The 12,651-nt window shown below is 50.9% G+C and overlaps 1 protein-coding gene across 19 annotated transcripts in view; it reads left to right on the forward strand.

The window, feature by feature from the left end:
* si:ch73-103b11.2 (myosin phosphatase Rho-interacting protein) overlaps nt 1–12,651 on the forward strand; it is a 93,219-nt gene that overhangs the window by 44,319 nt on the left and 36,249 nt on the right. For 15 of the 19 annotated variants that reach the window (XM_049015661.1, XM_049015665.1, XM_049015666.1 and 12 more), the window contains exons 5-7: nt 3,989–4,073; nt 8,696–8,921; nt 9,654–10,164. In XM_049015661.1, the coding sequence (XP_048871618.1) occupies nt 3,989–4,073; nt 8,696–8,921; nt 9,654–10,164 (822 nt within the window). The remainder of the gene's footprint in view (nt 1–3,988; nt 4,074–8,695; nt 8,922–9,653; nt 10,165–12,651) is intronic. The other 4 variants (XM_049015676.1, XM_049015677.1, XM_049015667.1 and 1 more) reach the window with 1 other exon arrangement.

Here is a 12,651-nt window from a genome sequence, read left to right on the forward strand (position 1 = left end):
TTAAAGCACCAATGCTTTGACCAAGACTGCTGTGAGGTCCTGTCAGTATATGAATACTTGGCAAATTAGTAGAGAGAGTATTAAAAGGCACCATGGCTTCACCTACTTATTAGAAGTTCGAAAATGTGTCCCCCTGTGAAGCTTTGAGAGTCCCTCGTGCCCCACGCTCCTGCTCGACTTTACTGAAGCTTCTGGGCCATTAATAGCTGACTCTGCTTCCTTAGCGACATGTGGGAGCAGCTTGGTAAGAAACAGAGGCTGTGACTGGCACATCGAAACGTCCGTAGAAACCAGCCACAGGAACGATAAGTCTTTGAGCCACTCCCAATGGCTGGAGGCCTCCGCCTGCATATCGCATGTCATGTTCCTGCTGAGTTGAAGGGCTCCTCTCCCGCTGCCCTTTTTCTCGCTTTCCTGTAATTCCACTTGTCCCTGGTAGCATGGTCAGCATTGTCAACCTGGAAGATGACTGGCAGTCCTGGCAGGGCACAGGGTGGACTCCTTCCTGTGATACATCATGCGTTTATATGCTGTCAGGGTTGGTGTGTTTTTTTTTAATTTATTTTGTTTTTTTGTTTTTCTTAATCATCTCTCAGCTGAAGACCGATTAGGAAGGTGATTGAGGACAGGCAGGTGAGGTGGGGGGCAGTGGGGAAGATTCTTGTGCCATCTGCCAGTGCTAAAATGACCTTTTCGCCGGCTGCACATCCTGAAGCCATTTCGGGGGGGTTAGTAACACGGCTCGGCTCCCAGCCGGGAGCACAGGATGCCGTACCTGAAGACGCTGCCTCCTGTTTTGAGTTTGCTCGGGCCGGGAGAACGACTCCGCCGTCTGGCGGCCTGGCACAGCCGGCGCCGTGTGTGGCTCCGCCCCCTCCCGTCTACACGTCCGGGCAGGAACCGCAAGCCCATCTGCTTCCAATCGATTTCGAGTAGCTGTTGATGACTATAGGGATTTATTACCACCCTGAGTCATTAACGGTGGCGGCAAGAGAAGCTGGACCTGTCTGCTCCTACAGGGCCGCAGCTGTAGAGACATGCAGAGGAACCATGCCATGGTGTGTTCTGGGCCCTCCCTGCCCCCCTGTACCACCATGCTCTTAAGGGCTCATGCTTTTTGCACAAGCTCCTCTATTTGCTGCCGTTTGTGAGTTTCTGCACTCAGACGCTGTTGTGTTGGCGTGTCTCTTCTTTGCCATACCCTTAGCCCCCCTGCAGTGGGCAGCTGCTGCCTGTAGAAGCAGTTAGCTTAGTGTGTCAGGAGAGCAGGAGCAGGTTTTACGCAGATGCTGTTGCACGTGATCTCGAGGCTCCATCGAGCTCCTCCCTTGGTGGAGAAGGGATTAATTAATAAGAAGGCAATTTGTCACGACTAAGCCAACAGTGATTCAGCCGTGCTCAGAGGCAGTTCGGTGGCGTCAGCGCTGGATGCCGTGTCAGTCAGAGAGCGGTTGAGTAAGATGAGGACTGTTTGGCTCTTGACTGCGGTTCAAGAACGAGCCCGCAAATGGAAACTGGTTGGGAAAGACCTCAGATCTGAAAAAGTTTTTTTCCTATCAAAAGTGAGAGTTTGAATCAGTTCCCTAACAACATAAAGGACACAGTCTTCATATTTATCCAAGTTAAAAATTTACTTACCCTTAGATATTGAAAGGTGAAGATGGACTGGGCGGCCTCTTTCTGTGTTAATCTGCAGATCCGGCATAGATGAAGCCGGGCTCTGTTACACCTTGAACTAATCACTCCATCCTATTTAGTCAGTTACTCCAGCTTTCCCTGTATAACTAATGTTTAACCTGTCTGTCCTGTCCCTAGGTACTCATTTTATCCTGATTATTTTCCTCTAAGTTTAATGTCGCAGTCTTAAATAACTTAAGTATCGTAGCAGCATGTATTTAAATATTTAATGTAATGAGAAACTTTTTTGTAGGAGTGAGGCATGTGAACAATCAGAGCGACGGATATGTGACTCTACCTTACACCTGCGAAACCTGCTATTCCGGCTAAATATGATTTTAGAAGAATTACCAAAGTATTCTTGGCACTCAGAAGCCAGGCCGTGTTACGTTGGCTTAGGATATCTAAATTTGCGTGGTTTGTTGTTAAGTTGTATGGTTCAGACGAGCTAATGAGTCACATGAGCCGTCTGGCAGCGAACACAGGCGGCTGGTGTCAGGCGTAAGAAGCCATCTCTGCTTGGGTAGCAGGGTAGGAGTAACAGGAGAGCAGAGCAGAGAGCCTCACTTTGGCCTGAGGGCACAAGTACTACAAACAACAACAGTTACTATGAACCAGACAATGGCCCATGAATGGCTTAATACAATAGCTTCATATTTCATTTATACATGCATTTGTAGCATAATTTGCACTGCAATGATCCCGACAAGGGGCAAACACAATGCGTGCATATAATTAGCTGATAAGTTAACTGTTCCCATGGAGAGATGCACCTGTGTGCTGTGGATTAGTGGTGTTTAGCGCTGAAGAAGGGGAGCTCATGGGCCGTGAATAATCAGCTCTGTTGGGAACCTGTTGCGTAGGCGTAGAAAATGTAATTCGGGTTGATCATTTGATCTGTAGTCATGTGACCCATAGTATGATAGTCAATGTATCATAATACAAATTCCCTTTGACCTTTGCATTGCGTGGAAGTCTGTCGTGACACAGTGGGAGACAGATTTGTTTTTCTCCCTCTCCCATCTTGTGACAGGGTAGTCTGAGACCCCTGCCTTTTAAAAAGCACGGCCCCTGCTGTGGATGTAAACCCACTGACATGGCAGCTTAGTGTGATGAATAAAGGGGAAAACCTGGACTTAACCCCTCAGTCTGTCTTTCAGTACTAGTTGCACAACGGGAATCATTGGCGTGAGCCAGGAGAGAAATCGTTATTTAATCAGCTGACATCCTCAAGTCAACACCTATGATCTTCAGACAAACACTGCGAGTATAAGCAGCGCCACACTGATGTCATTTGGAAAGATCTGTTCCATTGTTTCTGTAGGTTCGCAGCACAGATGGCCCGAGTTCACCCGTGCATTTCTCTGGGAAAATGGACCCCTGGCCTCTCGCTCCGAAACCTGTCCGCCGATATCGGATGTGTCTAGCAGGCCGTTCCTGTCGTGCCCCAAGCGTGACCTGGTTTCCATGTTTTTAGAGATGGTTCTCAGCCTGTTCCTCACCTTCCGCTCACTAGTGGTGTGTTATTCCGTCTGGCCGCTTTGTAATCCGGTAAGGCCCCAGTGAAATCCCCCTACCCTCCCGCCTTCTAGGACTGTGCCCTGATGTCATTGGCAAGTCGGGGATCGGGAGAATCTCACCTCACCTGCAGAAGTGTGTGAAAATTCCATGTGACAGCTTGCTTTGGGACTTCAATGTTTGGGCTCTTTCCTGTTGAACATACATCACGGTCCCCTAATTTTGGGCGCTGGTGGCAGCTCTCTGCAGCGTTGATGTGTACAGGAGGCCTGTAGGCGAGCTGCCGTAGCCCTGAAGCGCTGTAAGTCGCAGTAAGTCCTGCCATCGTGACCTCAGCTCTTTAGGCTTCGGTCAGCAGCACGGTGTTTTGTGCTCAGAGTCCATTAGGATGTGCTGCTTGAATGCTGGGTTTGTAGAAATTATGCAGCTGTCTGCCCTTCTTTGGGAAATGGAGATACTAAGGGTGGAAAACATGGGAGGGAAGGTGATGTTAACATGATGCGTTTGTAGATTCATCTGTTTTCACTTGTGCCCCTAATAACACACTCGTTGTGCTGGCTCTGGTACCAATTATGCTCCTAGATCATTTTGCTGTAGCAGCCATGAAAACCTCAGAGCAGCAGGGCTGTGATGGGCAGCGGGGGCTGTGACGACCTCACAGGAGCTTAAGACCGTCACGCTCTCCATTTAAGGGAGCCTCAGTGCCCCTCCGAAAAGCGGGTTGTCTGCCATTATGCTCTCTGGCTGACCTGTGTGTGTGTGAGAACTCTAATGCTGTTGTCCTTTCCCACAGATGGCATGAATCGCTAATAGTCTACCCCCGGACCAACAAGCAGAACCTGAAGAAGAAACGCAAGGTTGAGCCAGCGACTCCTCAGGTACTGTCCAATGGGGTGCTGAGGTCTCCACATGGAGTTTGCCTGTCTTTGTGATACTGGTTATATGTAGAAAACAAAGCTTACATACTTCGTGAGGGGGTGGGATTATTTTGTGCTTTCATTGGTCACTTAACTGGTTTCTTTATTCCTGTTGGTTCCATACAGTGACAGATGACGTGAGGGTGGGATGGTGTAGGAATACATCACACAGAACTTGAGTTTTCTCACTTATTTGAACGTTTAATTGGCTCTTCATGTCACTTGGTGCCTGTCGGAAACAGGTCGATTAATTTCACAGAATCTTTCTCGTTACATAATTGTCTAATTCATTACCGTATCCCCAGCCGCGGTGTGGGTATGCTGATAATAGTTTGGGATGGTGGCCCACTGGCATGATGGAGTGCGCCCTTTTATGGGTCAGGCGAGAGTGTGTGTGTGCAAGAGAGGGGGAGAGGTGCGCCCACGGCAGACGGACAAAGCGTGTGCCCGGCAATGCCACCTTGGGGACATTGTCTTGCGGGGGGGTGACCGTGCTGGCCTTTCAGCTCCCCTTCATGGCAGCCTGACTCCCCACCAAACTCAGCTGGGCTCTATCTCCTCTGTTTGAAAAGGCGTGCGGCAGTCCCTTCAGAATCATTTCCCCAGGGTTTGTTTCGTGGTCTTTTTTTTCTCTTTTTCTTGGGAGGGGTGCAGTCATCTCGAGGGAAGGAAGAACAAGCTGCACAGGTGCAGCTAGACTGAGCTTCCAGCAAGTGGCCACTAATGAGTGCAGGTTCACATCGGAGCAGGAACTAAACAGTGCGTTAAGCACTGCAAGAACCTCGTGAGGGCGGTCTCGTGGAAGATCAGAGCATGAAACGTAAGAGATGGCTAAGGCATGACATAGAACGGACTAAAAACGGATAGAACGGAAGAGGAAACTCCGTCTCGGTCAACATGGTCTTCATCTCCTCCGCTGCCTCCTCGCTGTGCCTGATTCAGAAACTCTAGTGGCCACAGAGCTGGCTAGCCAACGAGCACAGCATCTCTTTGTATTTGTTTGCTGCTGAAATGAGTCTGTCTGGTCTGGTGCCCCCTGCTGAAGGCTGCTTGGAGTCTCCGTGGTAGCAGGATGTGAATTTACCACTGATGCAGCCAGTGGTGCTCTGTGCCCACCTCTTTACCCTTTGCTATGGCGCCGCCTACTTCAACCCCAGAAAATGTGCCATTGTACTTTTCTTTCTCCTCCTGTTTTTTTTTCACCCCCTCTGCCAAGTCAAACAAAAGCGTGTCCTCAGGCCTCTTCCCTGCCTTACTTGCCCAGTGAAGGCAGCCCTCAGGCACCCCTGGCCCCCACACCAGCTTCCCCAGGAAGGCCCTGGGCCAAAGCTCAGCCACCAAAGCTTCCCTCCACCTTCCAGCACATTCTGCAAGGTCAGAGTGGGAGGAGGAGGGGCGGCGAGAGGCTCTGAATGTGAATGAGCAGCAACCCTTTTGCCCGTTTCGGGTTCCTCCTCTTGGCCGTGCTCAGAATTCTGGGTCATTTGCACATCTCACCCCAAAGCGCCCCCACCCCCCTTGTCATTAAAAAGCTCTTTGCTCAGTCGTTCTATGAGCACCTCTCTTGGGTAGTTTTTTAGGAAGCTAAAAAATGCTGACCTTATTTGTCTAGCCTTCTCTGGCTTTGAGTTTCTACCGACCCACCCCCCATAAAGGAGGCTCCCCGCAGACACAGGTGGCTGTAACGAAGGCTGTCTCTCTGGTAATTGTTTCCTGCAGGCATCCCCTGGCTGTCAGGGCCGTGCTGTGATTGGCCACTGTGCCATGTGGAGCTGGATGTCTGCTGCCTCGCACCGCTCCCGATGACAGACACTAATTACTGTTATTGTCTGCGTCCTGTGCCCAAATGTGCAAAACATAGCAGAGGCGCCTGTGCAGGATTCCCCGCCCCGCTTTCAAGTTCAAACGCTACCTCAGCTTACCCCCATGTCGCATTCTTTCCGAGCTTCTTGCTCACACCCTCAGGGTCTACGGCTAGTGTACTCGGCATCTCCCGGGTCTCAATGTCCTAGACGTCCGCCTGCTTGCACCCTTGGGGTCTCCGGACCCTCTCAGGTCTCAATGTCCCAGTCGCTCGCCTGTTTGCACCCTTTGAGTTTTCAGCTTGCATACCCGACCCCTCCCGGGTTTCGGTGTCCCAGTCGCCCGATGGCTGGCATGTTTACAATTCCTCATCTTCCAGCTGTGTGTGTGGAATCTGCATGTTCTCACTATATTTGAACTGGTTTCCTTTGGCTTCTCCAGTTTCCTCCCTTAGACCAAAAGCATGCAGCTGGGTGAATTAGGGACAGTAAATTGCTCTGTGTGTGTGTGCGTGCGTGTGTGTGCGTGCACCCTGTGACGTGCTGGCATCCTGTATATGGTTCTTCCAGCCTTGGCCTGTGCTTCCTGGGATAGACTCCAGGTGGTTATGGAAGATGGAAGGAACCTGTTGAATGGCTGTTGATGGGAAAACAGCTGTTTCTGCGCGGTTCCTGATGTGTTTAGGCATGGCTGGCCAATCTGCTCTGGGGGTGGGAGAGAGACAACCCTCTCCGATTATTATTCAGACATTTCCATGGTGATTATTTAGTTGGCTTCATCATGTACGATTTGTAGAACTTTCTGACCTGTACCTCAACTGGGCATTCCTATAGAACCTGTAGACCTGTTCAATGGCGGTTCCCATCCTGGTCACTTCATCATTAATCCAGTCCTGAATCGATGTGGTCCCACATCCAGCCTAATGTTGTCTTCAGTGTCATTAGGACCACAGGCTTATTGTGAAAGGTCAGGTTAAACTAGAGGCTGCTCACTATAGACTCACCCTTTCATAGATAACTGGGCACCTTGTTTGGTCCACAAAAAAATAAGTGAATCAGTACTTCAGGACCTTGCTGGTTTCCTACACTTCAGCGCTGTAGTTTTTGCTTTGTCCTTTTTATTTTGCTTATTTATTTTCTGCTGACTAAATCGTTCTGCTCCATTGCTAAGTCGCTGTGATTCTGAGTGACTTTGAGTAATACGTTCATTAGCTGGTGGACATTAAGTGTTGGATTTGAGCGCACTGGCATATCTCCAGCATTCTGCCCCCGCAGACCCTTGCAATTCCAGGCCATCCTGGCACACGCACCCGGGGGTGGGGTTGGGTTGGGGGCACGGGGAGTCTGTTTCTCCCTGTGCTGCCTGGCCACTTTGTTTATCCATTTATTTTTGCTTTGTCAACGGCCTTGATGGTCCTGGGGCATCCCATTCCTGAACTGCGCCCCGCCACACAGCCCCTTGGGGTCTGGGTTCCGCAGGCTGTCTGGCACCTGCACTCCAACGCTCATCTCTTTGGCAGGGGCTCATTAACGGCAGCAGGTGGTGCTCCTCTAGAATGGTGAACTGCCATCTTGTAAGTCCCACTAAAGCTGTTATCTCTCCATTGGCCAGTGGTGCTTCATCGTCGCGATTCTCGGGATCTTCAGCTTGAGGTGTGGGGTGTTCCTTATTCTCTTCCCCATTCTTCCTGCTATATGGGAATGGACACCATGCAGATGCCACTTGCTGTCAATCGGGTCGTTCATTTCTTGGCTCACTCCTCTTACTTCCTGTGCTAGGCCTGCCTGGGGTTTCCCTGTCCTCGATGCCTCTGAAGGCCCACACGTCCTCGTCTGAGCGTGCGGTACCATGGGCATGGCCTCTGAAGGCCCCTGCCGAGCCTCATCGCAGAGCAGTAAACGAATAAGCCGCTGGTCACTGTGGCGACTCCCCTCTGTCGGCTGAGGTGTGTCTTGGCCCATGAAAGGTGCCCATTGTGTCTTCCGTCCCTCACACCGCATTGCCCCCCCAGGGGCAATAATGGGCCCTTTGTGGAGTAGAGGCGTGAAAAGCTGGGACTGTGCAATTGTGTTAATTAAATGTTCCCACCCCCCCAAACAGGTGATTTGTCACCCCACCCCCCTACCCTCCACTTTAGACAGGTGATATTTTTGTCAAACCCCCCCCCCCCCCCCATGAACATACAGTTTTATGCTTTCATGTTATTTGCTTTCCCTCCCCCATCCTGTTCCAACCCCCTCATTATCTTCCGAGCGTAAAATAAACTCTCTAAAGTTTGCCGGTCAGCAAGCGAAGCAGTCAGGTGCTGGAGGCATGTGGGCGAGGCAGGCCGCCTCAGGGAGGCCTGCTGTCACACACGCCACTCTCGTTGACCTAATGCCTGTCCGGCTGACTTCTGTAACACCTCTGGGTGGGAACGGGGCCCGGCGTGCCGTCCCTGCTCGTGGAGTCCGGTGGCCGCTCCTGGGCCGATTTTCCTTCCGTTTAAGACCAGATCTCCCGAATCCCATTATGCTTTTCACCTCTCAAAGGACTTAATGATTCTTTATGGTAACTGGCTCTGTGTGTTTTGTGGGCCGTCCTTTCCCATGCGAGGAGGGCACCAGATCACAGTCCAGCAGCTTGTGGCGCCCGTGATGTGTGACCCTTGTGGAGCTGGATATGGGTGTGGTGGTGACAGCCATGCAGATTAGCAGTTCTCGATGGCAGCACCATGCTGCTCCCTGCTTACTCTCTTCCTCCACACACTCGTGACCCCCCCTCCCCCCCCTTCCACACAGGAGCCTGGGCCTGCCAAGGTGACCGTGACCAGCACTGGCTCCGCCACCGGAGTGAGCATGCCCTGTCTGCCCAGCAGCATTGCCTCCGTGGAGACGGTCCCTGCCAGCCGCGCCTCCCTGTGGCAGGAGGAGCGCCGGGGCCGCTCCACCATCCCCTGCAGCCGCAGCGCCTCCTGCATCAGCCAGCTGAGCCAGGGCTGCTCGCCACCCAGCACCTCCAAGGACGGTATGCATTGGGGGCACGAGCGTAAGGCTGGGCTGACTATTTGCTGTCCTGAACGTGTCTCACCTGAGCTGCTCAAGTTGTGTCTTTCTGTCAAAGTCCTGACATCAGAGTAGTTGGGACTCAACCCAGCAAACCTCTTGCATACTATCTTGCTGCTTTTTATTTTTATTTATTTATTTTTAAAACTTGGAAATTTCATCTTTAGTATCCTCCTCTGGGATGATTCTCTATTATTTTTGCCTGTATTTTTAACATGTAATGTCTGACTTTAGCTGGACCAGTAAAACCCACTCTGCTGGCCTATGGGATCCCAGCCGTAAAAGGAAACAAACAGGGATCTTATTAGATGGACATTTATTTTCCTGGAACACGGCGTCTCTGGAGTGAAGTGAAGCTGGCAGCATTTCTTTGGGCCTAAAAAATAGTGTGGCTCTGAGGGGGGGGGGGACTGGAACCCGCAGGAGAGGGACGGGCTGGGAGTAAGTAAGTGAGCAGAGAGACGCGTCTAGTTACAAATCCTTCTGGATAAAGCTAGACATGGTGAAAAGGAAGCCTCTTAAGAGTTAAACAAAGGCTGCCGGTATTAATGACGGCCGGCCGGTGACACTGACGTTTCCATGGAGACTTGGGGATGAGGGTGCAGCCACTGGCCTGCCTGTGGTCCCCAGTGATGTACCCAGTGTTCATTTCTTGGGGGCTAGTCTCCTGACTTCTCACCCACGCTCTCCCCAGATCAGGGCCCGGTGTGCGGCGGGCGGAAAGCCCGCGTGGAGAGTGGCTACTTCTCCCTGGAGAAGGCCAAGCCAGACAGCCAGCAGGTGGTGCCCTCTCCCAGCGGCCCCGGGGCCCTCCAAAGGTATAGCTCCTCTGACACAGAGCACCTGGCCTCCCCACCCTCCTCGTCGCCTGACTGCGACTGCAGCGCTGCCAGGGACCCCTTTCTCCCCTCAGGGACCCGCCTTACCAATGGCTCCTCCGCCATCAGTTCTTCCCAAAGCTCCCTGGACTCGGAGGCAGGGAGCCCGGTTCCTTGTAGGGAGGGGCGGGACAGGGCCCCGGCCGAAAGGCCCACACGGGCTGGCCGGGGGGCACGGCAGTATGCCCTGTTGGCCGACGTGCCCAGGGCCAAGCGGCTGAGCCATGAGGAGGCGTTCCTCTTGGAGAGGAGGCGGCTGGAGCAGAGAGCGCGGACGCGGAGCCCTGGCAGGGAGGAGGTGGAGCGGCTTTTTGGCCTGGAGCGCAGGTGAGAGCTGAGAATGTGGTGGACCTCCTGGCATCAGGGCTGTCGCGCTCACACACACACACACACACACACATCTCATGTGGCCCAAACCGTTGTGGAAACACATTTATACATTCCAATTTATCTGCAGGCACTTTTATCCAAAGCGGCATGTCTTGAGAAATCAGGGTTAGTCCCTAAGGCCTTTGCCAGCTACGGCACTCGAGCTGGTGACCTTCTGATTGCAAGCACAGCAGCTTAACCTACAGAACCATGTGTCACCCTCGACATTTGAAGGATGCAGGCATTGATCCTGCTACCCCTGGCATGCTAAGCGAGCACTGTACTATTTCAGCTGATCTCCCACACGCACACTGCATTTCTTTGTTTTCTCAGCGAAAACCCTGAACTGCCTAGACCCCTGATAATACCATCCTCTCACTGCTCCATCCACATAAAGGCCGCCTACAACCGTCATTCACTGTGCCGCACACAAGTGTAAAGTGCCATCAACCCACACCCAGAATACAGCAAAACACCATCACGAAGTAGCACGTTGAAAATGAGTTATGATAATGCAGCGGTTCTATTGGAATTTATTATTCAGCAGTTCTATAAAATGTCAGATTTTTGTTTCCTTGATTTCTGACTTGAAACTTTTTTTAAAGCCATTTAAAGCTGTCCTTTCGCCACTGAATATCTCAGCACCTTGAGCCTGTTATGTTGGCTTTTACTGCCATCTAGTGGCAGTATCTGCTTTGACAGCTGCAGTATTTTTTATATCAGTAGCCTGTTTACATATGATTCTTCAACTTGTTGATTTCTCTATAAACCACTTAACTTTATGAAAGCATGTCTTGCTCTCGCTCTTACTTTTTTCCAGGTATCTGCTCGCTAATAATAATGAATCTGTATGTAACTTTCCATTTCATGTTGTGCTCCCTCTCTGCAGCTTAGCCTCTCGTCTGTTTTGTTTTATTCTCTCCCCCCTCCAGGAGCACCTGCTCTCCCCTGACTCCGCCTCTGTCCTGCCGCTGTGCCCCTGCTGCCGTCGTCGCTGTGCCCCCCTGATTCCTGCTTGCTTCCATTCCACCTCTGAAAACTGCAGCCTGGAGAGCCTGTCCCCCACCCGCACAAATGCTGTCTGATCTAACGTTTCCGTCCGTCTGTCCTCATACTGTCCCTCTCTTTACTTCCTGTATATATACTGCCTCCATCTCGTGTACGGTCCCTCTCTTTACCTGTGGTACATATGCTGTCTCTCGCATACTCTCCCTCTCTTTACCTCCGGTACATATGCTGTCTCTCGCATACTCTCCCTCTCTTTACCTCCGGTACATGTGCTGTCTCCATCTCGTGTACGGTCCCTCTCTTTACCTGTGGTACATATGCTGTCTCTCGCATACTCTCCCTCTCTTAACCTCCGGTACATATGCTGTCTCCATCTCGTGTACGGTCCCTCTCTTTACCTGTGGTACATATGCTGTCTCTCGCATACTCTCCCTCTCTTTACCTCCGGTACATATACTGCCTCCATCTCGTGTACGGTCCCTCTCTTTACCTGTGGTACATATGCTGTCTCTCGCATACTCTCCCTCTCTTTACCTCCGGTACATATGCTGTCTCCATCTCGTGTACGGTCCCTCTCTTTACCTGTGGTACATATGCTGTCTCTCGCATACTCTCCCTCTCTTTACCTCCGGTACATATGCTGTCTCCATCTCGTGTACGGTCCCTCTCTTTACCTCTGGTACATATGCTGTCTCTCGCATACTCTCCCTCTCTTTACCTCCGGTACATATGCTGTCTCCATCTCGTGTATGGTCCCTCTGTTTACCTCTTGTACATATGCTGTTACCCTCTCTTGCATACGCAGCACACACATACACACACTAAAATATATATATATATATATATATATATATATATATATATATATATATATATATATATATATATATATAACACATACACATATTAGTTGGATGGATGGATAGATAACATGGGAAGTGTGTTTGCATATTGCAGCAAAAGAACATAAGCTGCACCAATACAAACATACAGTGCAAAAAAACTGAAGACAGTGTGAACACAATACAGTACTAAATTATTTCATATCAGTGAATCAGAACATAAAGGGTCTATGTGTGGTATACATAGTACATGTACTTTTTTGTCTCACACACCCCCCTATGTCACACCCAGAGTATGCCAGCTTACACACACTGCGAGCTCCTGTCTCACTGACTGGTGCCTCTGCTTTTGCCGTTGCTGCTTAGCCTCTGTAAGTTGGAGAATCTGCCTCCAGTGTATCACTGAACTGGCAGTCTGAACCTCATAAATTCCCTGTGTTGGTGCCGCCTCTCAGACCTTAATGAGTGTCTGTTGTTTCTTCCCTCCACCTGACCTCCGACTCGCGTACTCATGCCTGTTTACGATGCAGCGAGTTCTTTCTGATCTCTGTCCCCTTTGGTTTGTTGGTTATTTCTGAAGGTAGAAGTTCACTCC

This window comes from Brienomyrus brachyistius, chromosome 5 (genome assembly GCF_023856365.1).
Source record: "Brienomyrus brachyistius isolate T26 chromosome 5, BBRACH_0.4, whole genome shotgun sequence".
NCBI classification, from domain to species: Eukaryota; Metazoa; Chordata; class Actinopteri; order Osteoglossiformes; family Mormyridae; genus Brienomyrus; species Brienomyrus brachyistius.